At 36.1% G+C, this 27119-nt stretch overlaps 5 protein-coding genes across 10 annotated transcripts in view; 3 read left to right on the forward strand and 2 right to left on the reverse strand.

The window, feature by feature from the left end:
* Positions 1-99: 99 nt before the first annotated feature.
* On the reverse strand, positions 100-3080 carry Non1 (nucleolar GTP-binding protein 1). Its single transcript, XM_069115175.1, has 8 exons — positions 2886-3080; positions 2528-2802; positions 2217-2454; positions 1887-2129; positions 1562-1813; positions 1185-1463; positions 827-1105; positions 100-715 (listed from the first exon to the last, which is right to left on the reverse strand). The coding sequence occupies exons 1-8, from the start codon at positions 2931-2933 to the stop codon at positions 416-418; spliced, it is 1914 nt and encodes a 637-aa protein (XP_068971276.1). The 5' UTR covers positions 2934-3080; the 3' UTR covers positions 100-415.
* Positions 3081-3183: 103 nt separating this feature from the next.
* Positions 3184-7993, forward strand: ova (ovaries absent). 4 transcript variants are annotated; one of them, XM_069115170.1, is made up of 8 exons: positions 3184-3371; positions 4269-4717; positions 5168-5447; positions 5573-5713; positions 5804-6001; positions 6091-6264; positions 6346-6874; positions 6996-7993. In XM_069115170.1, exons 3-8 carry the CDS (start codon positions 5244-5246, stop codon positions 7673-7675), a joined length of 1926 nt encoding a protein of 641 aa, XP_068971271.1. In that variant the 5' UTR covers positions 3184-3371; positions 4269-4717; positions 5168-5243; the 3' UTR covers positions 7676-7993. The 4 variants fall into 4 exon arrangements, with proteins under 4 accessions (XP_068971271.1, XP_068971275.1, XP_068971272.1 ...); XM_069115171.1 differs by lacking the exon at positions 3184-3371 and having other exon boundaries at positions 3804-4459; positions 4554-4717; XM_069115172.1 differs by lacking the exon at positions 3184-3371 and having other exon boundaries at positions 3804-4459; positions 4557-4717.
* PIG-T (phosphatidylinositol glycan anchor biosynthesis class T) lies at positions 7552-10874 on the reverse strand. Of its 2 annotated transcripts, none has more exons than XM_069115178.1 (9): positions 10777-10874; positions 10267-10512; positions 10021-10198; positions 9696-9927; positions 9458-9625; positions 9094-9391; positions 8867-9019; positions 8481-8727; positions 7552-8391 (listed from the first exon to the last, which is right to left on the reverse strand). In XM_069115178.1, the coding sequence occupies exons 2-9, from the start codon at positions 10442-10444 to the stop codon at positions 8136-8138; spliced, it is 1710 nt and encodes a 569-aa protein (XP_068971279.1). In that variant the 5' UTR covers positions 10445-10512; positions 10777-10874; the 3' UTR covers positions 7552-8135. The 2 variants fall into 2 exon arrangements, with proteins under 2 accessions (XP_068971279.1, XP_068971278.1); XM_069115177.1 differs by having other exon boundaries at positions 10738-10801.
* A 69-nt stretch (positions 10875-10943) lies between these two features.
* BORCS6 (BLOC-1 related complex subunit 6) lies at positions 10944-12676 on the forward strand. 2 transcript variants are annotated; one of them, XM_069115183.1, is made up of 4 exons: positions 10944-11200; positions 11305-11832; positions 11932-12092; positions 12182-12676. In XM_069115183.1, the coding sequence occupies exons 2-4, from the start codon at positions 11314-11316 to the stop codon at positions 12231-12233; spliced, it is 732 nt and encodes a 243-aa protein (XP_068971284.1). In that variant the 5' UTR covers positions 10944-11200; positions 11305-11313; the 3' UTR covers positions 12234-12676. The 2 variants fall into 2 exon arrangements, with proteins under 2 accessions (XP_068971284.1, XP_068971281.1); XM_069115180.1 differs by having other exon boundaries at positions 10944-11195.
* Positions 12677-16407: 3731 nt separating this feature from the next.
* Positions 16408-27119, forward strand: part of Slip1 (SLo interacting protein 1) — a 59388-nt gene continuing 48676 nt past the window's right edge. The window contains exon 1 of the mRNA XM_069115168.1: positions 16408-17203. Coding sequence (XP_068971269.1) covers positions 17183-17203 — 21 coding nt within the window. The 5' untranslated portion in view covers positions 16408-17182. The remainder of the gene's footprint in view (positions 17204-27119) is intronic.

Raw genomic sequence — 27119 nt, forward strand, 5'->3', positions numbered from 1 at the left:
AGTTACTCGATTTTCTAACGCAACAATGATATGAAGCGACAGTAAGCATTGCACAACATGACACATTCGATATAGGTTACACAGGAAGGAATACGAATCTACGAATAAGGCAAACTTTTCAATACCGTAGCATGTAAAAGGTTATCATCGTACGACAGCAATAAACTTTCGCTGAATGCGATGTTTCTTACCCTACGTACGAAGCCAAAGGTCGCTTTACTGGCACTAAATTATGCAATCTAAGACAATTCATTCACATTGTTGCGTTATCTTTCAACGAGTTTAACTAACCTTTTACGGATACTATCGTAATTACGAAGCAACGTCGATTTATTCACGCAATACATGGGAAATGAATCATCGATTCAATGAAAATTTGGAAAAGATTTTCGAAAATAACAATTTCGAAATACCACTATCTCCTGTCTGTTTTTCCAACACCTCGTTTTCCTGAAAACAAATGTTTTGGCATTTTCGTGCCGATGAATCGATCTGCCTCTCCTTTCAATCCCTTCTTCGCGATCTTTTTCTTCAAAGCTTTATGCGCAATGTTCTTTAATTTAGTCTTCATCGTTGAATCCTTTACACCCATTTCGTCGCGAGCAGGTTTTGAACTACTTCGAGCTCTTGACTGAGACTCGGATTGCAGTCGCATACGTTTCCTAGCTGGTTGCGATAGAGACCTTGCACGTCCTCTAGTCTTGGTAAAGTGCGCCTGTTGGAATTTAAACAAATAATCGTATACGCGAATCTTATATACATTTCGTTCCGTTACATATCGTTATTCTTGGTATTTATTTTGATTATATTTCGATGCGTTACTCACATTTTCTGTGTCTTCCATATCGATACCCAAGTCTTCCATTTGTTCTTTCAATTTCGATACCGATCTGTCTCGAAGTTTCGCCGCTGCTGTGCGCGGCATTACAGGCTTTGTAGAAGCCTTCAGTATTCGGGCTTCGTCTTTCATAATAGCCTTCTTTTCTCGAATTTGCTTAGCCATTTGTACAATTTCTTGCATCGTCTCGGACAACTCAGCCACTTTATAATCGTACATTCCCGCCTCTTCGCGAAGCTGCTCCTCTTTTTCCAGGTCATTTAATTTCTACCGTACAGGATAAAAATAAAGTTCTATCCAAGCAAAATGTCATACGCGTGTTTAAAATGAATAAATATGTACAAACATTAAATATTTCTGGATCGATGTAATCAGCGATATTGTGACCTTCCCAAATCTCTGGAATGACGTCATATCTTTGATCACCCTCGATGTCATAATTCTTCTTCAAATCAAGTACATAATCGTCTCCCATTTCTTCCTCTATTTCTCGCTCTAATTTTCGTTTTACCTTTAATCCTTCCTTCCTCTTTCTTAAAACGCTCTCAGGAATACAAGGAGCGCGAATTTTATCATCTCGCGGCACAGGTTGTGCAACGTGTAAACGATTAAGTAGTCCCTCTACCTGCAGTCATAAACGTTCAAAAACTTGAACCAGTGTTTTAACGGCTTTTACATTACTACAAAGCAACACAAAAGGTGTTTAAAAAGTATTTAACTTACCTTCTTCGTTCTTATCTTCTGATCAACACGGAAAGCTAACAAACGTTCACACGCTTGTATTTTCACGTCCATTACACCAAAATCAGTAATCGTACTCATTTCCAACACTGGGACATCTTTATCCTCCAACGACTTTAAAAGAGCTCGTTTTTCGGGCGGAAGTTCATCCAGACGCAAAACATCCGCTTTATTTGCCACAACTGTCAAAGGTTTGTTAGCAAACAGAGGTTTAATCGATTCAAATAATTTCACCTAGAAGATAAAACTGTTAAATCACACTCGAATAAAATGTATACTTTGGTTAGCTATGAAGCCAATAGTTTACCTGCTCGTCTAAACTGTGACCACATTGTTCCGATATATCGCAAAAGTAAAGTACAGCTGCTCGTAAATGCGCGAGTGCAGTTATTGCCTGCATTTCTATTACATTTCTTTCTTCAAGTGGATGATCTAGAATTCCAGGTGTATCAACCACTTGCCATCTTAAATATTTGTAATCCATATGACCAACGTATAATGACTTTGTTGTAAATGCATATGGTTGGACTTCAACATCAGCGCGAGTTATCTAAATAGAACAATTAGCACAGTTCATAATGTTCCCTGTGCATAATATGCATACATAATCTGTTAGTAGTTATTAAAATTAAATTACCTTGTTAATGAAACTGCTTTTACCAACATTTGGGAAACCACATATTATTATAGTGCGTGTATAAGGATCTATACTAGGTAATCGGGCTAAATGCTGACGAACTTGCTCCAAATATGCCAGATTTGCTGCTTGCCTTTTCATAATTGTTGCCATGCGACCTAAAGCAGCTTTTTTCAATTGTTTACATCGGTATAGGGAGTCTCCATATTTCATCAAACGGGCATAATCCTTGGCTACGCTATTTTGACAATATATGTGAATTTCATTGAAAAACAGTGATAATTGAAAAAATACTATTTCAATATACTTACTTATCGATTAAATGTCTCGCTATATTTATTTGACCAAGAGCTAATTTGTAATGATCTTTGTCATAAAGGACGTTCATTAAATCAGCATAAAATGGATGAACATCATCTAGCTTAGGAAATTCCTGTATAATTTGAGATAATCTGTCATGAAAGTTTTGTTGCGTAAATCTCACTTTACGTAAATAAAATGCACGTATTCTTGCAATTTTATAATTTTTGTGTATAACGGTTGGAGTTTTGCGTTGAGTTTTTGATAAAATTATATCAATAAAGTCCTAGACAAAAGGGAATATTTATTAAATGAAATTTGAACTACAATTGAATTATCAAATAGAAAATTAAAAACAAAGTTGCTAACCTTTGCGGTGGGTACAACCGCGATTTTCTTGAAATTGTATAACGCCATTATTGCGTTGTTCTTTCAACTTATCGTTTTATAAAAATCTTACACTTGAAAAGTTTGTAAAAACTGTTTAATGACCAAGTTTAAGTGTAAAATAGGTAAAAAATTCACAAAGCATATACAACCACGTGTACATACCGAAATTTTATATCATTCATCATATGAACACAACTTTAGTTGCGATATCAGCACTCTGGCGGCAAACGTAAGAGACTAATGGTACTGTCAGATACTGGTTACATGTTACATCAAGTTACACCAGAAAGGTTACATTTACACCAAGTATTTGTTAAATCACTAGTTCCTCACTAACATAATCTAAGGATTTGAATGTAAAATTAATATTGAATTTTTTGGTTCTTCTTTGGACTTGCGTAAAAGCTAGTATATAATTTTTCAATTTACTGCGCTCTTTGAAACATACGTGTACATAATGTATAGGTATGAAACTCACTTACATATATATTAAAAACATACTTATTTATATTTATTCAGCTAATAATCTTTATTAAGGAGAAAAATTGAAAAATAGTGTTATTTTCGTTGTATATTATTCGTTAATTTTGTTTAGATATAAAATATTGTACAATTAAATAAATAACATAAATTTTGAATTTACGAATCGTTCGTAGCTCATTGAATGATAGTGGAAAAATATTTGGCGAGTTTATTATTAACAAATATTTACATTTAGCTGGAATGACCGTAGCCGAAGCCACGGTCATATAAACAGGTCTGAACATTTCTATACCGAAAGCATTGACGAAACTGTCTGCTTTTTGAGCCGAAAAAAATCAAAGTGGAGGGTGAGAAAAGGTCTCGTTCTGTGTATATGCAACATGTATATACATACATTCATACATACCTACGTGTGCATATATAAATTCTATGAATGCTCAGACAGAGACAGAGATACTCCACTCATTTTATCTGTCTTGCAGAACGAAACCTTCTCGTGCCCTCCATCTTGAACATTTTTCACTCAAAAGACGGACGGTTTTCCCTAGCGAATGTGACTGCCTATATGATCGTGACCAGAAACGACAGAGAGGAAGAACAACCACCGATGAATGGGGAATTTCAATAATTTCAAAATCTTCCTAAATCAGTTATCGGTATTTTTGTATTAAGTAAGAAAAAGTTGTACATGTTGATGTGGCATTATTAGTAAAAAGAAAAATCGAAATAACAAAAGAGTAAAATAAAACCTAAAAAGGAATGCATCATATGAGAAGTAAAATAATTTGCGAACGATTATTAGCCACCGAGAATTAAGCTGATTCGTTCCGCCATCTTGAATTATACCGTGCTTTATCGTGGCAAAATATTCTGTTCCAGGAGGGAACCACGGAGGGAACTGTCAGTACATGTATACATACATCTGTAAATTCGTATTACGACGCGTGCCTTTCCACTTTCGAACCTCAATCGAACGAGGTACAGACTAGTTTTATAATTCAGATGTTGTTTTTACCACTTACACCACATCTGCCGATTTAAATAGTAAATTAACTTTTACAAAAGTACACGTAGGTTGCACATTTAAATCCGTATTCGTCTTAAGCTTTTTTCAAATTTTAATAAATATTACGAAGATAACGCGAGGATGTATCTTCATTATAGCAGTTTTATCTTAAAATTATTCGATAATCTGGTTATTGTGCAACTTATATATTAAATTGCATACAAATTGTAATTTACAAACCAGTGATCAGGAAGATTTTTAATCGTGTGGAATATCAGTCTGAAAATACGGAGGAAGAAAGATCTTTAGATCGTCTGAAAAGGTATACGATTGCTAGCTGCAAATTTGTATTTTTTGTTTAAAAACTAATTAATTTTTTATATCTCTTAACATGTATATTGTATTCATTTTGTTCGGTTTTCATTCTTATGATATATTTCATTAAAATGTAACTTTCATCTATATTTGATTATAATTAGATATTAATAAAATATAAACGGGACGAGTTGATCCATGTAATGCTTCATGTCATTTATTTTCTAGTTTTCACAATTTCTAATTGTCAGAAGAACGCATACAAAATTGTTCAGTACTTTATGTATGAACAAAATTATGAACAATATATATAAATACATCAATTTGTTTCTTGATTTTATGAATAGATTTTAATTATAAATAAGAGTGTTTTATGTTCATCACTTTTTTCCATTGCTATTTTAATTCACAAAATAAATAACATCTGTAGCCTTCAAGACAATATTTTTGTATGCAGAATAAGCAGAAATGGAAAACAGCTTTATAAAGGAAAATGTACCTTAAGTTAAAATAATGCAGATAGCTTTGAAAACATGAAATACTCAATGTTGCAAGAACAAGAATACGGGGTAGGTTTACCTCAAAATCTGGTGTCCAGTGAAATGAACGAATGTGTGATGGTCGATACAGATCCTATGGAAATAGAAAGCAGTTCTTTAGAGGAAGCTTCTGTGGTATCTAATCTTCCACTTTTATTTGCCAATGGACATCCAACGTCATTGGAAAAAATTACTGTGGTAAGAATATTACTTTTTATACTTATACATTTAGAATGAATTTTAAGTAATCATGTGATAATGAAATTTATATTTTGTAGTAAATTATTAGTAGTATAAGTATTATAAAAAATGTATGATTTTAGACGCAATTAGAACGTTTTGTTACATTCATGGTTAAATGCTCCCTGGGCCATGATACTAATGAAGTGATCAGTGAACCGAGGTGGTGGCCAAAAGAAGTTAAATTTTCAAGTCCTTTAACAAGACCTAAAAGAGTAAACGATGTAAGTTAATTATCTCACTAAAAATATAATGATATAATTGTTTCCTCAATGGTAAAGTATTTAACTTTTAAAATGTACATTATATTTTAGAACTGGATGGCTAATTTAAAAAAATTAGTATTCAGATGTTATACATACCATAGAAGTGAATATCTCTTACGTTTTTGCTCATATCTTGCACGGTACTCGCAAGAAGATCTACAATATGTTAATAATTGGGACTCTACAACAAGTTTGTATCACAAAAGTACTGGCAAGCTATTAGTGACATTTCGTAATGAAAATATGGTTTGTTCTTGTATTCACATCTTACTTTGCTTTGTAGAATACTAAAAACTTTATAAAAAATAAATAAAGAAATTTTATTTTAATTACAGAATTATGATAGAACTTGTGAAAGTCCACGAAAGAAGTTGTTATCTTGTAGAGGAGTAATTTCTCCCTATACGAAACAACAACAGCATTCCGTTATGATGAATCATACACCAACAGGAGATATTTATCTATGTGATAATTGTGATGCGGAATTTATAGGCCTAGAGAAAATGAAGGTACACACATCAAATGTGTGTGTTTATATGAATTCTAATAAGAAATATAAATGAAATTAATAGTAATTTTATATATTAAAGGAACATGAAAGTGTATGTTATGAACAAGAACATAACGGAAGCAATTCTCGATCTACAACTCCGGACTTGTCGATTGTAGAGCCTGAATTAAGGCAAAACCAGTTCTTGGAATATTTTCACTTGTGTTCAGTGAAATCGGAATCAGAAGCGAAATCGGAATCGAAATCAGTTGAAATTCACAATGATGCTACAGTTAATAATAACAATAATATCATTAGCCGAACTTCCCGCCGTGTTCGAGGGTTTGTAAATTTTACAAGATGTCCGACTATTCCTTTTTCTTCTCCTGCTGGAATACTATTAGCTAAAAGATCCAAGGCAATGACAGAAGAAACGCAACAAGAAAGGCTAGAAAGGATAGAAAGACACCTCATTGCTCCTGTCTTAAACAGCTCGTCTAAACCAAAGTGGTTGGAAGCGGACGTTGATAACGATAAATGGAGTGTTACATATAAACCAAATCGAGATAAACTGGCATGCGATTATGTGCACCAATATAAATTTGTAAATTCTGTTAAAAAGAAACCAAGTAAGTGCTTAATCTTTGGGGGAGTTTCATAGGGTTTCGTTTGCCTTATTTCTACGTTTTTTAAATGTTATTATAATATGTTTTCTATGATATATATAAGAACTGTTCTTTTCCTTTTTAGTGCTGAGCATACAATCACAGTTACTGTATGTTGTTTGTCGACCTGTTTTTGTTATCCTAAATCGATTGACCCAGGAACAAATACATGATTTTAAACAAAATCAGCCAAAATATCAATGTCTTATTCAAAATGTTTCTATTGTAAGCAAGAAAACAACGATGACCCATAATGAAGGAAAAACAGGACCAAACGTTTCTTCAAAACGTAAAGCTCCAAGTGATGAAAGTGACATAAACACGATGAAAGAAAACGTAGAAAAGGTAGTTGGCAATGAAATTATCAATGTAGAATTAATTGATTTTGGAGGTAAATGTTCTTCTGGCGAAAATAATACGACTACCATTCATTCAATTAAAGAGATCGCATCGTGTATAAGACCGTCGGAAGCGATTGCAGTAATCGATCTATGCTCTTCGGATGAGGAAGAAAATACATGTACTCCTGCATCTTCGAACGAAAATAAAGATTCAATGAGTTGTTTATCTCATGATGTCAAAGGTGTAACAGAATCATTCTTAGAAAAATTTTCTTCAACTAAATTTCAGTTAAAACATGAAAAATGCGAGTGGCTATCGGATAATATTTTGAATAACGATGTTGAAAATTATACAAACAAGTACCATAGTACAATGTTAAATACATTTACAAATTTATCCCCAATCCTTAGACCAGCACCATAAAATAATGATTATTTAGTATATAGTATTCATTGTATGCGTGTTACATTTATTACAATATTTATTATTTCACTTTTATATGATTTTAAAATGCGTAAAATAATGTTACATCATAATGTTTTATTATTTGCAGTAGACTGTCAATCATTACAAGAAACTCTCAACTGTAAAATAACAAACTCGGTATTTTCATTAAAGGGAAATGTCAAATAATATTTGTTATATAATAAAAGATAAGCCTACGCATTTTTATATATTATATACTATAGAAAAAGAGAAGAAGTTAAGGAAAAGATAAATAAAATCGAGATGAATTGTTAATTTTCTTTATGATGAACTTCGTTAATGTACCTCATTGCAAGATAATTGTATTTGTATTTTGTTTCCATTTATATTTTAACAAAAATTTTTGTCTTATTTAAAAATGCATATATATTTAAAACCAAATAATAAATTACACTTTTCATTCTTGTTTCTTTTTTGATTTAACGATCTTTTTCATTAAAGACGATAATAATTTTTCCTTCCAATCCATTTCAACACGTTTCAAAACTAATCTTTTAGTTGAAATGTTATGAAGTGGACCAAATGCTAGGGCAATTGCTGTACAGGCTAAACAAATTACATTGTACGGCATACTAAAATCAGGCGTCGGTAAACTAACTAGTAAAGATTCAGTTCTTAGCTGTACTAGATAGCCTTCTCTTGAAGCATTGAAACTGAAAATTTAATTATGCTTTAGCAAAACTTGAGTGTTAAATATTATACATATGTTGTAATATTAATTACTAATGTAGACATTTTTAACCTTGATGTTATGGTACTTCCATCGAGTGGTAACGCAGTATAATTTCTTGCAATTGGAAGTAATGCAGTGATTATAGCAGGACCCATGTAAAACCCATGATTTGCATCTGGCGGGTATTCTTGCCACTTAAGAAATGAATAATCCATTTCTATAGAAAATTTAGTTACTGATTGTGGTGGTAAACGTAAAATAAGTTCCAAATAGTAAGGACTTTTCCGTTCCTTGCCTGGTAGATAACGCTGTGTCACTATGTACAAAATTTCAACAGATTAAGACAACAAAAAAAAGCTCACAGGAACAAAAAAAAATACAAATAATTACAATGAATATATCACTGCCTATGATGAATACAATGATATATGATATATGTGAATACAACTACTCACATGGTATAATATTTTTTGCCCCACAAGTTATTTTGACAGTATGTAAATATACTGGCAAATACCATGGAATACTTTCTAATAAAATAATATCGAGTGTTTGCCAGTAATTATTGTAAATTTTTGTTACTAAACTACCTCTTTCTTGTCCATATCCTGCAGAAAAGAATTTTTATTTTGCTATTTCTCCCCACATATGTATCTATTATAATTTAAGTAGTATTACAAACCAATGACATATCTATTTGCATATAGAATTGAAGGATAATTCAAACCAGCTGTACGAGTAGTATTATATAGAACTTCAATATTAAATATTCCTTTTGAAGAAAGCGATCTAATGTCATAAACAGCTATTTCATTTAATTGTCCTCCTCGAAGACTAACGATCTTCGCACTTGGAGGAGGTATTAACTCATAAACTTGATTAGTATTATTATTAGATATGTCAATATATACATTGCTTAATGTAGCAAGAGGGCATGCTCCTCTAATACCCATTCCAAAAAATTTTCGAACTGACCAATTCTGAAGGAAAATTCATATAAGTGCCACAAATTTCTTATAACATACAAAATTTTGTTAAAAATTTACCTGTGATACATCGGTTATTGTATCATATATCAATGAAACAGACTGACGTAACTCTAATGATGTTTTAGTACAGATTGTGTTTGAGCATATAACTCGAAAATGTACTCCAATGGAATGATAGTTTGTGTTGTGAATATAAGCAGAGTTTAATAAGGTTGCCAAGCCTTTCTATTAAAACATCATATATATCAGTATCTGTTACACAAAATAAATACAAGTCTCTATTTTTCACATATACCTTAGAATTACATGGCAATAATTTTTTAAATGGTGTTAAATTTTCAGTGCAAACTATTTCTTTTGGTAATGATGAGTAGCGTAAATGACTAGAATTGATACTGTGATCTACTACCCCTGTAGGACGGAATGTAAATTCTGGAGACATACTGTTTGCAGGATTAATAAAATTCAAGGAAGCACAAAATAAGCCAGCTAGTGCATTTGTTAAACCTTTCCACTCATCATCAACACTATAACAATAAAAAATAATTTTGTTATTAATATCATTCATAAAATTTTTAGAGTAATACATTGTGTTTATTAAGTTCAAAGTGATATTCTACTTATTAACATCTTCGTGGAACCATGAATATATTTCAGCACCAGGACCAGCATCATGATAAGGATATCCCCATTTTTGGTAATTCCATAATCCTTTGGTTAATGTAAGATGTAATTCATTTACATTGTGACGACTTATAATTTCACCAAGTCCTCTTGGAAATAAATGAGAATGTTGAACTGAAATATTAACTTCTACTTGCATAAAAAAGAATTTTATATTTGGTAACTTATGTCTTGTAACTTACATGTTGTTATATCTTTTGTGGTTTCCCATACAGTAGTAAATTGAAAATATGCATAGACATGATTGCTTGGTAATGGTTTTAACATTAGTTCTTCGTCAAAGAAATCATTTTGCGGAAACACGCATTTCATAAGGGTGACAAGGATAAAAAATAATGGTATTTTAAAATGCATCATCATCAAATGATTTTGATATAGTTCACTTTAATCTTGCTTTAACTATAAAGTAATTTTCATGCATTTTATATCTGTTATAACAGAGAAAAATAAAGATTTAGATCAATAAACAATATCTGCCTTTTAGTACGCTGAATAAATCATATTTAATTCACTTATGGGTAAATGTGGAAATGATATAAACATGAGATGACATATTATGGTACATTATACCAAATGCTATTAAATCTTTCTCAATTTTCAGTCAACTAATCGGTTAATCGGTTTCAGTCAAATATCGGTCGTTCAACACTTACAAATGACAACAGACAGCATATAGCTATGAATTAACTAACCTGAAAATTCGTATTTATATCAATATGATATCAACGAATATAATTTTTCGTTTAAAGGCAAGTTTTCATTATTACAGAGGATTGAGATAATATACTGTAACTCTAATGAAACGTTTTTGAAACAGTTGTATAATTATTTCTTTATTTAAATTTATTTCTTAATTTTTAGGGGAAATTTGTTTCAGAAGAACTATCGTTTTAATAGAAACGTCCTTTAAGGATCGATAATTGTGACAGTATTATTCCATTATATCAATTGTGACGTACGTCAAATAAAAGGGACGTTTGTTTTATTATAAAGGACTGGAAAAATAAATTGTTTTTTAAATATGGAATCAGAGGAAGGGGAAACATATCCGAAACAAGGAACGACAATACGTAGTGAAAAGAATGCAGCTATCGACTACGATGAAGACAGAGTAAGGTTAGAGTTAATGAATCCTGTGTAAAAAAAACTGTTATTTATATTTGCAAAATGTGATTGATCGAAAAGGGCAATACTAGGGACATTAACTATAATTATTTCAGCTACATGAGATGACAGCGTCATATTCGGAAATATCATTCGATTCACAATCATCTCCACCCGTTTCGGAGTTAAGATCGCTGATTGATTCACCAGATATTGATGGAACAAAATTTTTAGATGGTAGCCTAGAGAAAATGAACGGAATTGGTGGTAGACCAGACCAGCTAAATTTAAGGAATAGAGAATCTAGTCCAATAGAGGACGACGATATAGATCCCCCAAGTTATCACAAAGCCATGGGATATTTGCAACTTGAGGGGACAGTAATGCAAGATGGTGATATGGTACTGTTTGTTGCGGAAGATTTAGAAAACAAAATTAAACTGTCAAGTCCTGTAACAAAAAAGGGAGAAACTCCATCTTTTCCGGGTTCTCGCAGTTCTACTCCCTGTTTGTACAGGCAAGCCTTAACGCCTCAGGTGCCTCTTCTTGATCATAATGTGTTAAATGAATTAGAGATGGAAGCGAGAAAAGTGGCCACCTCTGTTGATGCATTAACAGAAAATTTGGCAGCCATTTTGCATAGTGTAAATTATCTTTTCCAATTATATTTCTTCTTTTTTGCTTTGTGAAAATTTTTCCTTTCATTAAGTTTTCAAAGGGTTTTGCATCAAAGTTACTTTTAGGCATCTGCACTCACCGTAGGCTGTTTAGAAACATATAGGGATGCTGTTTGTAAAACATGTGATGCAGTGGATCACAATATTAAATCGATGTATCAGTTAATGGCAAAATGCGAAGAATTATCGAAATCAATGGGACCTGTATATAAGCTAGCAGAACAAATGCGAGTATTAGAGTATCTGTTTTTACATTTGTGTTATGTATTTCAGTTCTGTAATCATACTAATATTTATCCGTTTTCTCAACTTTTAGTAAAGAGATGAAAAGGATGTTGGAGCTATTTGAGAGTGCAATGAATCTGTAATTTATAAAGGGAAAAGATTTTAAGCTTTCACTCTAATATGTTTATGCGATTAGAGCTCTTGTCTTGTTATAGATCATTTTGGAAGTTGTCTCAATTTTGAAATTGTTTAGTTTGAAAAAACATATATTTGCTGAAATTCAACATTTGTTTCCTTTACACAAATATTATTACGTTGAATATATCATCATAAATGGAACGCAGGAGTATTTATTTGATACAAATAAAAGGCTAGACAAATATGTTTATTTAATTATGATTTTGAGTGCCAGAGGCGTCTTTGATAACCTCCATTATCTACAATTGATACTTTAGTAACTATGAGAATCAACAACATGGTCTTGACTGCCTGCCAAATTTCTTGTGATTTCCAAATTATCTTGCATCTCAATTTAACCTTGATCAAATGCCGAGGATTTCGAATGACACGATTTCATCGATGTTTTATGAATCATAAAAAGACTTAAAATCATATTCATATGATATCCTTTCTTTGGATAAGTGGTTTTAGAGAAAATTACTTCTGGGAAGTGAATGATGTGAATGTTTCCTAACAATCTTTTCACTCGATACACTTGTCGAAAAATAAGAAAATAAATTCCCTTGTATCATAATCGTAAAAGATATATAGTTCTTATTTTGAAGAGAAATACTGACTTTCAACAATAATGTTTTTTCATAATCTTGCATGTATCATAAAAATATTTATTGCAACGGATTTTATTATCCTAATGTACATAATTTAATTAAATGTTAGCAATGTTAATCAACCCTTCAAAACGTGTATTTTCTAACCTTTAAATATTAATTGATATTTCGAATATGATATGCGCATAGTAGTCTTACAATTATCACATAGTACGAGATCGTAGTGATATAGTATCCGATAATGGTCCGAAAAGCAATATCCAGTGTTTTGCTTTTATGCTTTATACGTATTCATTGAACGCTTCTTCTCTTTCAACGTAACGAATAAAATTTACTACCACACGTCGCATTTTATATCTCTTTTATTTCTTAACGGTATATACAATGTAGGGAGGAAGTAATTCGCGTGGATTGCGAGGTTCAGTGGCGATCTATTGTAAATCACAGCTGTAAATAACATTATCAAAAAGCAACAGTGGTAAATACGTCGCGACGCGCGCCTCATTTAACGTATTCGGTCGGTATAATTATTAAAGACAGAGTGATTTTAATCCGGCTTGGAAAAAGAGTGGTGATAGCGGACAAACACCTCGTTAATTTATTCTCCTGGCCCGACGCCTATTGAGATCGCGGATAGGTGTGTATGTGTATCACTTTCGTACCACTCTCTACAAACGTGCTCACGCGTTCGCTCTTTTGCACGTTTTGAATTCCCGTCGATGAACACCGATTCCTCCTCCTCCTCCTCTTCCTTTTCCTCTTTCTCAATCCTCTTCCCTATTTCACATTTCCACACGGCCTCAATGAAAGGGAGCACGTTCCTTAGACTATAAACGAAACGCTTGAATTACCAGTATATTTTCGATGTCATTACATGCCGTCGCGTATCAGTCACAGGTATTGCATTGTCGGTTTCCTCTTTTTTTAAAGAAGAAAGAAGACCCAGATCATATATCGTGCATTGATCATTAATATATCTCGATCATTAAAGAAAAAGATATTACATATTTCGTTGCGTCGATAGTATATCGCGATTGCGACGAAGTTATTTCATTTGTATTTACATCTACAAATCTATACATTAATATAATTTACGTTATATTATATACACAAATAATTTATTTTTATGTTCTCAAGTATTGTTTCGATAGAATTATGTATTCTTTATCGAGAATGCAGTTTGATTTGTTTATCGTGGTTAGGTTGGATATTTTCGTTTACGTTGTATACTATGTATGTTCTAATTATAAGATTAGAGACATAACGAATTATATATCATCCTTCTTCTGTCTCTTTCTTAAGAAAAAAGAACTAAATGAGAAATTGATATTTGAAAATGTGGCATGTCTAAGGAGTGGGTGCGCGAAGTGTGATCGACTCGCAATCAGTCGAGTACAAAATTGAGGAAGGAGAAGAAGAATGAAGAAAAGGAGAAAGGAGAAGAAAGAGGAAGAATAGGGAAGGGTGAACAAGGAAAGCAAAAATGCTTGGCAGATCACAGACAGCCTAATTAAAAGGCTCGCCGTCACGCAGAATTTTCTTTCTTTCGTTTCAACAAGAGCAGCTAACGGTAAAATCTCAGGAAGCCGACATCTCTCTTCCCTTTTGTCCTGTCTTTAACCCTGTCTCGCATACGTATCTATGAACATCCGTTCGTGGTTGCTTGGTAATGAGTCGGAGGTATCTTCTTTCGAAACGTTGTTGCCCTTTCTTACAGAAATGAAGATAAAAGGAGACATACGTATATCTACACTCATATGTACGTATGTATATTATATGTATACTAATGCGCAAAAATATGCATATTGCACACACAATATATAGATTGGAGATGTTTCGATATTTGCCTACATATGTATTGTGCTGTTTGTAATTTGTTTTAACTATTATATCTATGCTGCAAATATCTATGTTGTTTGGTATAACCTATTCTTTTTGTTACAGGCTGGTAACCAATTTTTAATAATTCCCTTTCTTCTTGGAAACTAACTTTTCTTTCATGAAAAAGTATTTTTTTTTTCTTATGTTTTATAGCATTTGCTTTCAATTATATAAATCGGTTTGTTCGTTTACGCAACCACTGTGTTGTTTTCGGGAATGAACTGAACCGAACCATCGTAAAATCCTATTCCGTGAAAGACAAAGTTTAAAGAACCTTCAAGAACTGGCCAATTAAATTGCGATTCGCAAATTAACTTTGGTAATTATGAGTGGGCTTCGAGAGCAGTGCGGTGAGGAAGGGTTGGAGAGTTGGGATTACAAACGAGACGGCGCCGCGGGAACTTGGTAACTTTTCAGTCGCTTTTTATACAACTTTTCTTGTTAAGATCGTGATTATGAATTTTCTATTTGATCACCTCTTCATAAGCTAGCGACGTATTTATTTTGTGGTCTCTTGCCAAGACTACGCGCGAATTTGTGATTGACCAAAAACGTGACAATATTACAGATTAGAGAAGGGAGAATAGAAAGCGCACAGAATTGTACCACTGAAGTATATTTATCGTAAAAACAGTAAACGAATGAATAAAAATTAATAAAAGTAAAATTAAAAATACGTTATGAGGGATTTTGTTTTTATTTATATTTTGAAAATGGAATGTATTAGCGCGGAAATTTATATTTTTGTGAATGCAAACATATAGAATCTACTGAAAGATTTGTTGCGTTCATTAAATATCACGAGCAGTATCATATTTCGAACATTTTACTATCTTTATATCTTCCTTACATTTTGTGCATTTTTGCATTTAAAAAAATTTTATAAATGCATAAACATCCATTAAATATAATATGACGATGATTTTTATCACGTAACTTTTATGTATTCACAAGATCGCTTATCGAGGTTCCGTGTTTCCAGTTGCAACTAATCAAAAAGCGTTGCATTGAAAAAATTGAAACGGAAATTGATTAAACGAAAGAAACATTAGTACGAATCGTGATAAGTCGATTGTAAGATTCGATGGAATGGAACGGAAACATAAGAAGAAACACGAAGCACACGATAGGTATCGTTAAAGGGAAGAGCTATCGGTGTCTGTGCATACCTACGCTATCGCAACGGTAGCGTTGCAAACGGTAGTTTTGGATAATCAGCATTTGTGTAACTCTCTTTTGCTCTTTGTGTCATTCGTCCGTTTTCACGAGTCAAGGTATGTATGTATCTCATTCCATTCCATTCCGTTCCGTTCAATCCCGTCGCGTCCGTTTCTCCTGAAACCATTTCTCTCCTTTTCTCTTCACTCCATTTCGCCGCGCTCTGCTCTGCTCCACTCCACTTCACTCCACTCCACTCCACTCCTCTGCACGCCGTTCAACTCCCTCTAACAGTTGCAACCAGTGTGACTATGGTCTCCGACGGCCGGTCGCGGCGGTCGCTCATCCTTTTACCCGTCTCTGTCTAACGCAATGAAAACTATTCTCCCCTCTGCCTCGCACTTTCTTCATCCCTACTCCGTCGCGATAGTATACCTCGGTCTCTTTTCATCGTACACTCGAGACACGCCTCCCACTCGTGGCGCGCGACTGCCGTTGAATTCAGTCGACGCCAAGCCGGCACGCGTGTTGGCTGAATATTTTTCTCGCGTGTTACAACGTTGCATCGCGCCGTTTGCCTTCTTTTACCTCGCCTCGTCTCGCCGCGTCTCATCGTACCTCATCTCATCTCGTCTCATCTCGTCTTGTCTCGTCTCGTCTTGTCTCGTCTCGTCTCGTCTCGTCTCGTCTCGTCTCGCCTCGCCTCGTTTCGTTTCGTCTCGCTTTGCCTTGCTTTGCTTTGCCTCGCCTCGCCTCGCCTCGCCTCGCCTCGTCGCTTTTCGTTTTTTCTCGCGTACAGTTGTGAGTTCTCGAGAGTCTATCTGTCTGTCTCTCTCTCTCTCTCTTTCTCACTTTTTTTTTGTCAACATATAAATGCAAAAGTTGCATTCGATGCAATGCGAGTAATCGGTCCGTTTGCATTTGTGGCGTGGAATCGCGAGGAGGCGTGCTACGACGATGCTAGATCATCGAAGTAAGGACGATCTAGCCACCTCGTGCCGTGTGTGAGTGCCAACGTCGATATTCCTCGTTGTTTCGAACAAGTGGAAAGAAGTGTCGAGTGGGAGGTTCGCCACCGTAATTGCTTTCGTTCGGTTTCCGTTTGATTCTATCTGATCCTTCTTTCGAGCTCTTCGTTGTTCATCTCTGGTACACCAAACCAAACACGTCCCGACCAATCTTGACTTCAACGTTCTCATCTGCCATCGCTTTTCTTTGTAAAACGTCATTAGCACGCCTCGTCATCAACTCCAGTCCTGCGAAACATGGATTTTGTCATTTTAAAGGTAAGCACAATTTTTATGATCCATTTCGTCTATTTTTCGTTATTTATATGTTCGATTTTAAGATTCGCGGTACAATACACATTTGGCGAGTTTCATAGGGGTGATTTACAACGTTATGTCCAAAGGACGTATGCACACTTAGTTAATTCGAAATTGTTACATGGAGGTATACTCCATTCGAGTATGATCTCAAAAACGGCGCACGTCAGTAAGTAATGGCAAATATGGTACAGCGATTGTTAGCGAATAATAATAATAAACTTTCATAATTGTCATCGAGGAAAGATGATTTATTGCGAATGAAATAATACAAACTATCGGCTTGAGAAATTGAAAAAGGGGAGATAGAGAAGAGTGGAGTTCATGGAACAAGATGATTTAGCATTCGCGAATAAAAGATCAACTCCGCGTATTATTTTCTCTTTTATTTTATATTGCGTGCGTGAGTATTCTATCGAGTGTGCTTTCATGGGTAATTGCTGTTGTCGAGTGACACAGTTATTGAATGTATGTGTATATTTCGAACCTCTCTGTACAATAGCATAGTATACATCGTAGTATCGAATTTTAATTCTTTGGATTATTATCGATCGAGTAACATGTTTTTATCGTTGGAAAATTCCCAAACGTTTAAAAACTCAAAAATCAGTTACAAAAATAGTAACGCGAGAAAGAATTGTTATTGACAATATTTGATTGATTTCTTTCTTGTTTGAATCCTATACTAAAGATTTTTATAAAATATTAAGAGATTATTTTTCGATTGAAACTAAACAGAGATATGAAGAATTCTGTGACCATATCAGAGTTAAGCGAAGACAATCGACGAAGATAACGATAATTTTTATTCTCATATTTTTGATAATGTGACATTTTACAATAGACAAGGGTTATGGGAGAGAATACGTACCAAGGTGTCTGAAAAGTATTATTACGTAATTGTAGTTTCAGTTATTGTTTTAGTATCAAAAAGAATGCACGTTATGTTATGACGTACAATCACAGAGGAATGTAAGATAAAATAGAAGCACAATTGTGGATCCTCTGACGAAGTGTATCTTTGGTCATACCTGGACGCGCTTACCTTTTATTCTTATCGTATTCGAACTAGTGAAGCAAGTACGCTTTAAATAAACACGACGATAAAGAAATTTCCAAGAAACACAGTGGCCCGAGGTGTGTTTACCAACGTTCGTCGTTTATCGAAGTTGCTAGCCCTGCCGTACATATACGTTTGTATGCGTTCCGTTTAATTTTAGCGCTCACGTTGCGATCTAGGGGATGCTGTATTATTTTTCTTCTTTCTTTCGTTCTTGCGTTCCTCTCTGTTACACGTAATTTCGAATGATCCAAGTTACAAACGTTCTATCGAATCGGTTTTAAAGATTCGATAAAACGATAAATACGTCGTTGAACGATGGTTAGATCGTTATCGTTACGAGCGTTGAACATTCTGCCTTATAATCATAACGCGAAGAACTGAATAAAAGGGCTTCTTATTTCTATCGTATCTGATTTCTCATTTCACTTCTATGTCTAAAGATTCTCCGAGAATATCGAGCCTTCTTTTTTTACTCGTTAAAGTAAAGGCAAGATCGAAATATAAAAATTTGAGAATTGCAACAGAGTTAGCTGCAGGCGTTGCTTTCTGTACTTGATAAAGCGAGAATTGGAGCTCTCACCTTTCCGGATGTATGGATTTGATCGGCGGAGGAAACGGGCGTATCGCGCTTTAATATCGGAACTTAAATTAAATGCATATCGTGCGACACGATGCAACTTCTGCATGCTTCTCTCTCGTCTACCTAGTCGGGAGAATGGACGTATTATCAGACGAGAATAGCCTCTCTGTAAAAGGATGAAAAGGATCACGCTTCGTCTTTCGATTTTGCAAGATATTTTGAAAATTTTACTTTACCCTTCGATGTTATCGGCAATGAAGTATCCTAGACGGGAGCCTCTATTACTTGTAAAAGTTTTACCTTTCGTATGGATCTAACTATATATAGCACTTATTGTTAGAAGAGTTCGATCTTTTCTTTCGCTTGAATGCGTTCGCGAACTTCGTTAATGTTCAAAGTTGTTACGTAAGTGGTTATGAGTGATTGGCGAGGATTCGTGTGTTCGGCACACGAATTTTAAGATAAAATTACTTGCAAAAGTATTCAGGCAGTAATAATTAAGACGATATAATAACGTATCTGGGTCAAGCGAAGGTCGTAGCGAAAAGATCCAACAAGTACATACATTTTCTTAGTAGAAAAAATAGCGTAATTAAAAACAAAAAAAGAAAAGGGGATGTGGTAGCCGTTTCTACTCTAACATTTTGTTCCAACTTCAATCAAAAAGGAAACATAGCTTGTTTCAGTCATGTGAATCACTCTTTACAGTTAAATCTTGTTATAGTCATTGTTAGCATATAGTTAGTAAGTTATTGGACTAAGTACTTCTCGGAGTAACTGTAAGTAATCGGCGTATGGAAAAGGGAAGAGAAATTGTCTCGTTGTGGAACGGTGTTGCGAGACTCGCAAGATTTCCAATTAGTTTGCTAGTAGACGCATGTTATAACGACCCGATTGCGTCGATGAAACGCGTAGTGTTCGTTACAGAATAGCGATGAGGAGGGACGAGTAGAGGGGAACGGAGAGTAGAGGATGAAATTGCAAAAATTACTTGACAGCTGGGAACGGTGGAAATATTTTAATTCTTTCCTTCGAACACTCCTCGTACTCCAGATAATTGCCATTTGCGCCAATAAAGTCGGAATCTCAGCAGTTCCTCCTACCTACCCCTCGCGCTCGTCACCGTTGTTTTCTCCCCTTTTCCCCTTCTTCTCCCTACCTCTCACCCCCACGCTGTTTCTATTCCTCGCTTTCGTTCTTTCATTCGTTCCTTATTCTGTGTACGTGTGCGAGAGCGTGTGTATGGTAACGGACAAGGGACACAAAGGAAGAAAAATTCAATCTTATTAACGGAAGGTATTTTTATTATAACAACTTCTTTATTTACTTGAGATGTCGCTAATGTCTGCCTATCCTAATTCAAAATATCCAACGAGGTAATAATTCTTCGAGGTTAGTAATTTCCTAATAATATTTGAGGTTAATTTCATTCTCCATCGCGATACTTACGATCGATGGTGAACATCGACTACTTTTAGTTTCACATTGATCAAGATATTCGGATGAAAAGCGGTCCGGTAGTCGCGTATATCGAAACAGAGGACGAAACACCGAACGCCGAATTATCGCTGGCGATCAAGTATTCGCTTGTCGTGGCATTGTTTACAGCATCCATGAAAACATAGTCGTTATTCGATATATCGATACTGCATGCAGTTCGATCGTGCGTGTATTTTTATCGATCTGTTGGACACTGGACACACGTGCGGTGCATGTTGGTACCGTAATAACACCGTTACCACCGTAAGTTCGTCGGGACATTTTAATTAAACGGCCACCAGTATTGGTAACAGTGCTATCGTCGATACAACCAATACAACCACAACCTCCACCACTGGCAACAGCGGCAGCAGCAGCTTTCTATCACGATTATTAGTCACGAAATTTTGAAATTGCCGATGAATATCGAATTGGATACGGAAGCGACGATTTAAAGCGGCACGCTTCCTCGTTGTTTCTCTCCGTTTCCTTTTATTCCGGAATTTTTCCTCTTTCTCCAACCGCGTCAATCCCATTTCCGGACATTTTAACATCGACTCGCCGAACAATCGAACGGTATAGTAAGCACAATCGATATACCGCAGTTTTAAAGTTAGAACTTGTTCTATCCATTACATTTTTTTCGAAACATTCGAGACGCAGAGGTATCTTTCATTTTCTTTCCGTAATCTTTGTTCCTTCTTCGTTCGATTAAAAATATTCAGTCGTTATTTTACAATAGCCTATCGAGGATCTTAAAAAAGAATAATCTGTTTCTTTTAGCGGGAGACAAATTTCTGTAAATATACCGCGAAGCAGGAACCGGTTCTAAATTTCCAATACATTTACGAACTTGAATTGCCGAACGATTTTACATGCTTACTGTATCGTTCTCGCCTACTATACAGGAAAATTATTGGTATGATGCACCTTATCGATCCAGTCGCATTCGATGCTGTCGCACATGGAACAATCGCTTGACTAAGGTCGACGTTGATTAGATCTCGAAGCGTTAGCGCGATAAAGGGTGAGTGATGCACAGTTAGAACCAAACAGACAGACAGACAGCCAGGCAGACAGACGGATAGGATAGATAGATAAAGGCGGACACAAGCTTCGAAGGACAAAGGGTTGCAGATGACCGAAGAAGTAGCGAAACAGCAGCGAAAATCTGCTACTAGTTGAATACTGTATTTCAGAGTAATTGATAATTATGATAACTAGACGAGATTTTTTGCACGCGTATCAACGAAGTCTTGTACCAATATGTACGATCATTGAAGAAAAGCATCGTGAACGTGTCAGAGATAGTAGGAAATGGTGTTTTTATTGGAAAAGTTTGACAAAGGGACGGCGCAACGTATACGCACAAAGTGTCTTGTAACTGACGATAACGAGCAGAAAGGGGATGATTCTACACGGAAATGTAAATTAAAGACAAAGAATAGAATATTTTCGTACGAATCCAGTGCTTTCGAGAAAAATTCCGTTCAGTATATTTGTTTAGCGTCTCTGGACTTTTTCTTGCACAATTGAGCTAATATCAGGAGTGGAATTTTACGAGCCGCGAGTGAAATTGCGATAAATATTGTTGTAGCAACTTTGGTAAAAACAATCAAATAAGATTATTCGATTATCCTATTCGCAAAATTGGGAAATTGTGAACGACCTGTAACGAAGGAAATTTAATTCTATAGATATTTAATAGGAAGAGAAGAATCAAGCATCTATTTGGCAGAACGTGAAGCGTTTCATATAATTTCTGCCGTGATTATAGCCATTCTTGCGAAATTTCCGGTTTCCTTGCATATTCTCCGGTATACAATACGCAAACACGGTAGAGGTGTTAGTTTAACATTAGTTAACATTCGCTCTCGTAAAGTATTTAACATCCCTTTCCCTCGACTTATTAATTAACGAGAGAAAATTTACATTTGTTACGATTAAAAGATTTGCCGATCGTTCGAGTCCGTATCGTTATCCTTCTAGGTATTTAATGTTTCACCATTTCCTCCGGAAACTTGATGCTTCAAAGATTTACATAGGCTGATCACGCGCGAATATTTTTAATAGGAAACGTTTAAAATAAGAAGGCAGATATAAGGAAATATCTTTGAAAATTTGTACCTAATACGTAATAAGATTAAACCTGTAGTAAGATCCATATTCGTGACATCGAGAATTCATTTTTAACTTCCTTCTTTACGATCGCACCGTTCTTTTTTTCCTACTTTTCCTATTAGTAACAAGTCACCCTGTAGACATATGTAGGTACATATTAGGTTGTCCGAAAAGTTTCTTTCGTTTTATAAAGAAATAATGGATACACAACATTTTTCCTTTTATATTATTTTATCGAATTACGTATGATCCATTTTGTTCTATCAAAATAAAGATCACAACGTTCGACAGGTTAGGTTTCATGTTTGTCTAAAGATGCATCGTTGTAAAAGACGTGTCTGTAAAAGAAAGACTTTTCGGACAACCTAATACTTAACTACACATGTACCGAACTCTCGAATCGATCTAGAATCGACGAAAGAACGGTGCAGCGTCGAACGATTTTCGTTCTGCTTCTCGGATTACGTGGATACTCCGAAATATGGGCTGCGTGCAGCTGGCAAAACCGAGAGAGTCGAGAGCGTGGAGAGTGGGCCGATATCAGCACTAGAGAAATAGAAGGGAAACTTTCCGGCCGAAAGAGTGTATCGTATGTCCATGGATCTGTGTATAAACCTACGTTTACCCCGGGCTCGTTGTTACTTTCCCGTATCTCGAATTTCATCCCATGGAACCGAGTGTGCGTACTTTCCAACTCACCGTCGTGTTTTCCAATTTCCGAAGGTTAATGTGCGCGCAATATCCACCGTATGCTAATGTTTGCATCGTTGACACCTACCATCAGCTTCCTCCTAGTCATCCTCTCACAATGCTTTATCGACTTTACCGACATAGCCACGTCCCTTCTTTGTGCTTCCCTTTCCACCTTCCCTTTCCCTTTCCTTTTCGCCTCGCTCTCTGTCAGTCGTCGGTGCAGCAGCATATTTGTACATATGTAGTTTACAACAGACTGCAACCGGATATTTTTGGGGCTGCACCTCCGGTGTCGAAGGTCCATGATTTTTGGGGGGACAGATTGACGGCTCTGCGAGACAACAGGAGGTGTCTTTTAACCTCGCTGCGGTTCTCAAATTTTCACGCTTCAATCGAACTTCTATTTCGAGCGGGTACGTTGGTTTAGAATGTCACTGTTTAGATGTTTTTCTAGAAAGCCACGACTTCTTTTCGTCCTTCTTCATCACATATATATTACACATGGATACTTATCGATTGCCAACAAATTTAGCGGAAACGTAAGTCATCGACGACCACCGTGGCAGGGTTTAATTTCGCCTCCGGTTGAAATCGAGCTTTATTTCTGCGAGCGGGAACACTCGACGATACAAAGGATAGAAGAGTACATAACCTGTTTTGAGTCAAACGACGGACGGTAGTCTAGCGAGTAGTCTAATTTTGAATCTAATAGCGGGAAAAAGTGTCAGTGAGATTACTCGTTTATTCGTTTTTACAGGGTAAGACGAGCGAAACGTTGAACTGCTCGTTGCGATTCGCTCCGATCCGATCCTATGTACGATTAATTACTTTTCTCGAGCTTCTCGATTGTTCGACGAGAGACATCATTAACCGGATATCGATCTTGCGAGCAACCGTGTTCAGTGTTTATCGAAAGTGGATTCGTCGTGGTTGGAGCTCGTTAGCGTGCTAAAACTCGTTTAGTAGCGATAATAATGCGTGTCAAGCAGCGCAAAAAATCGTTGGCGTAAAAGAAAGAAAAGAAAGAAATAAGTGAGAGGCGAAGAAGGGAGAAAAAAAAGAAGAGAGGATTTTGCATGTATTTCCGAGAATCGGCTCTATTCGACTCGGAATCGGTCTAACGATCGTTCTTCGTTCACTGGTCCGCTCGTTCGTTCGTTCGTTCGTTCGCCCGTTCCTCCGACAATTCAGGTATAAATGACGCGTTTAGCAACGAAAAGGACGAATGAAAATGAAGAATAAAAAATGCAAAAGAGAAAATAATTCGATAGTCGGTTTAATCGCGTGGAATAGGACCCGGACTCGGTATTCCGTATCGTGGCACATTTTTTACTCTTAGCACGTAAAGTTCTATAAGTTAAAATGTAGCGAAAATTCAATAGAAACCTGTGGTGTTTCGTTAATTTAGAATCAAACAGGGGTAAGAAGCGTATACAAAACTGTATCTGTACGCGTCTCGCTCACTACCAATAAGCTATTTTTAAAAGACTCGTAACATTGAATCTAAGGCCGTGATTATACAAAGAGCGTCGAGGGGGTAAACGATAGGCGGAAAAATTGGCATTTCCAGCAGTGGTATTGGCTGTGCCATCGCTCGATTTGCCTATTTTGCCTATCACTTGTATCGCCCATTTTGTATAAATCTGCAAGTTTGATTTATTTTCTGCCGCTTGTCTCTCTCCGTGTAATCACGACCAAACGGGTCGTCTTTCTTTTCAATTATGTCACATTAAAATTCTCCCGTTTAATCGCAAAGCGACGTAAAAACCAGAAGATCGATAAAAACGTATTTATCGGACTTCTCTTCTGCGATCTTCGGTTTATTGTTTTTTTCTTTACTAGTCTCGTTACATTCTCGCTGTACCGCGTGCATCGTGTTGTATTTAATAATAAAACCGACGGACTACCTTGCGGCGATAGATTTTCTTTTTTCTTCTTTTTAAACGCCTCTCCCTTTCTCCCTTTTGTTTTCCTTTTTAACGAAGAATCGAACGATCCGCAGGGAGAAATAGGTCGATTCAATTGCTAAAACGAGACGTCTAGCCGCCGGCGAAAGAGCGAACGAGATAACAGACAGAACACGAGCGTTTGCGCGCGCAGATGCATTTATCGTCTTTATTACGAGCGTCGAGAATCACGAGTAAGCGGTTATTCAGTAACTATATTCGAACACGAAATCATTAAATAAAGTGGGCTTAACGAATGCACAAGTGCATAATCGTTGCGCCACCCGCGCTACATTTGCACGCGTTTTCTCGTTTACTTCCCCCGCGTGACAGCCTCGAATCTCGCCAAATTAATTTCGTCGACCGTCTCTGCCTTCCATTATCGCGTATATTCCCACGGAACTAGAGAACGCGCGAGCGAACAAGAGAACCGGCAGAAAGCTATTCCCCGAGCCATTTTCACTCCTCGATTACATCTCACGCATCAACGATCTTTGTTACTCTTTCCGATCGTTCTCTGTTCTCTATTCCTCCTTTCTTATTCCTAGTTGCCCATTTTTCATCTGCAAGCCCTCCGCAATCTGCCGCGATCGATTTGTCGGATCATTTTTTACAGTCTCGCTTCTATCACGTTACGCACGTAGAGCCGAAGAATCGTAAAATTTGACGCGGACCGTTTTTCTTACGAACCCTTCGACTTTCCATCTGATCGAATTGTCCTGCAAACAGACCGCTTCCTCGTCCGCTTTAGTAAAATTGAGGTGTAAACGACTATTCTTTGGAAAATCGGAGAAAATCGCAGATGCTCGAAAAGCAGCTTTTTTGAACATCGTAAATGAGATTACGAACTCGTGATTGTTCGATGACCGTTTACGCCAAACGAACACGACCGAGAACTCTTTTGCCCTTGCTCTGTGTTCTTTTGTTCTAAACTCTCCCGAAAGAGTATCGTCGTGCGTTGGAAAAGTTGTATAACTCGCAAGGTTAATCGGCTCGACGACCCAGTTCAACGCGTGAGACGAATCAACGTAATGAACTCTTTCTTTCTCGAGATGCGCGGTGAAGTATCGTTGAAACTCGTCAGAGATATTAGGAAATGCCGGTTTAATGGCAACCAGGAAACAGGTGTACGTGGAAAGAAGAAACACGCCGAGGAATATGAAGAGGTCGACTAATCGGATCACGGGACGGTGTACGCGACGTTTCGAGTACGCGACGCTGCTCGAAACTTGGAAAGTACTTGGACGCCTGCCTCGAGAGCATAATTTACGTACATAGTTTGCAAATCGCTTTGTAATCGCGTTAACGTTCCGGACCGTGTTTCCACGTATTTCGGCATGACGCCTAAAGCGATCTCTAAAGTACGTATCAAATTTTTAGTATCGGGCAGGGTACAGTTCGACGTTTCTCCAGCACTGCGGCTATACACATGTTTTCATCAGAGATCAAACGACCCTCGATATTCTTCGAGATCTTCCTCGAGTTCTTTCTCGAGTTCTTCTTTGAGGTCTTCTTCGAGTTCTTCTTCGAGGACGCGGCTTACACCTCGATTTAAAAGATTTTGCGACTATACTAAACAATGTGCAAATTTCTGACGCTTAAAGTGTTTCACTCGGTATATCCATTCGCGGGAATTTTAACACGTTGAATGCCACAGGGTCACCGGTGACCAGCACTCAATTTGTCGGTAGCGCCGTGGAGGTCACACGTAATCGACGCGCCAAGATTAGTAGAAATACGTAATTTGAACAAATGTAAATAGTTATAAATTTTTCATTATTACTGTTGTTATTTCTGTATTTAGAGGTAGGATCATAATAGTTATTAGTTTATTCTTTGGATAAATCTATCACACCGTTCTGAGACGAAAAACCTTTAATTGCACTTTCTTACATGGACTAGGGATAAAAACAAAAGAACATCTTAAACCTATCGATTAAATTTATCGATTGTATCTAGGACTATCTTCTAGTTACTATTTATTGTAACTAGCGC

The sequence above is a fragment of the Bombus flavifrons genome, chromosome 6 (genome assembly GCF_040668555.2).
Source record: "Bombus flavifrons isolate JBK064 chromosome 6, iyBomFlav1_principal, whole genome shotgun sequence".
NCBI classification, from domain to species: Eukaryota; Metazoa; Arthropoda; class Insecta; order Hymenoptera; family Apidae; genus Bombus; species Bombus flavifrons.

Excerpts from the sequence above, each read along its gene's own strand:
- Non1 (XM_069115175.1), bottom strand. The coding sequence starts at position 2,933 with ATGGCGTTATACAATTTCAAGAAAATCGCGGTTGTACCCACCGCAAAG. Across the intron at positions 2,455-2,527 it reads GCGAGACATTTAATCGATAA|CGTAGCCAAGGATTATGCCC; the intron begins GTAAGTATATTG and ends TTGTCAAAATAG. Across the intron at positions 1,464-1,561 it reads AGAAGATAAGAACGAAGAAG|GTAGAGGGACTACTTAATCG; the intron begins GTAAGTTAAATA and ends TTATGACTGCAG.
- ova (XM_069115170.1), top strand. The coding sequence starts at position 5,244 with ATGAAATACTCAATGTTGCAAGAACAAGAATACGGGGTAGGTTTACCT. Across the intron at positions 6,265-6,345 it reads TAGGCCTAGAGAAAATGAAG|GAACATGAAAGTGTATGTTA; the intron begins GTACACACATCA and ends TATATATTAAAG. Across the intron at positions 6,875-6,995 it reads TTCTGTTAAAAAGAAACCAA|TGCTGAGCATACAATCACAG; the intron begins GTAAGTGCTTAA and ends TTTCCTTTTTAG.
- PIG-T (XM_069115178.1), bottom strand. The coding sequence starts at position 10,444 with ATGATGATGCATTTTAAAATACCATTATTTTTTATCCTTGTCACCCTT. Across the intron at positions 10,199-10,266 it reads CACAAAAGATATAACAACAT|TTCAACATTCTCATTTATTT; the intron begins GTAAGTTACAAG and ends TTAATATTTCAG. Across the intron at positions 9,392-9,457 it reads CAATAACCGATGTATCACAG|AATTGGTCAGTTCGAAAATT; the intron begins GTAAATTTTTAA and ends ATTTTCCTTCAG.
- BORCS6 (XM_069115180.1), top strand. The coding sequence starts at position 11,106 with ATGGAATCAGAGGAAGGGGAAACATATCCGAAACAAGGAACGACAATA. Across the intron at positions 11,833-11,931 it reads TGGCAGCCATTTTGCATAGT|GCATCTGCACTCACCGTAGG; the intron begins GTAAATTATCTT and ends AGTTACTTTTAG. Across the intron at positions 12,093-12,181 it reads TATAAGCTAGCAGAACAAAT|TAAAGAGATGAAAAGGATGT; the intron begins GCGAGTATTAGA and ends CTCAACTTTTAG.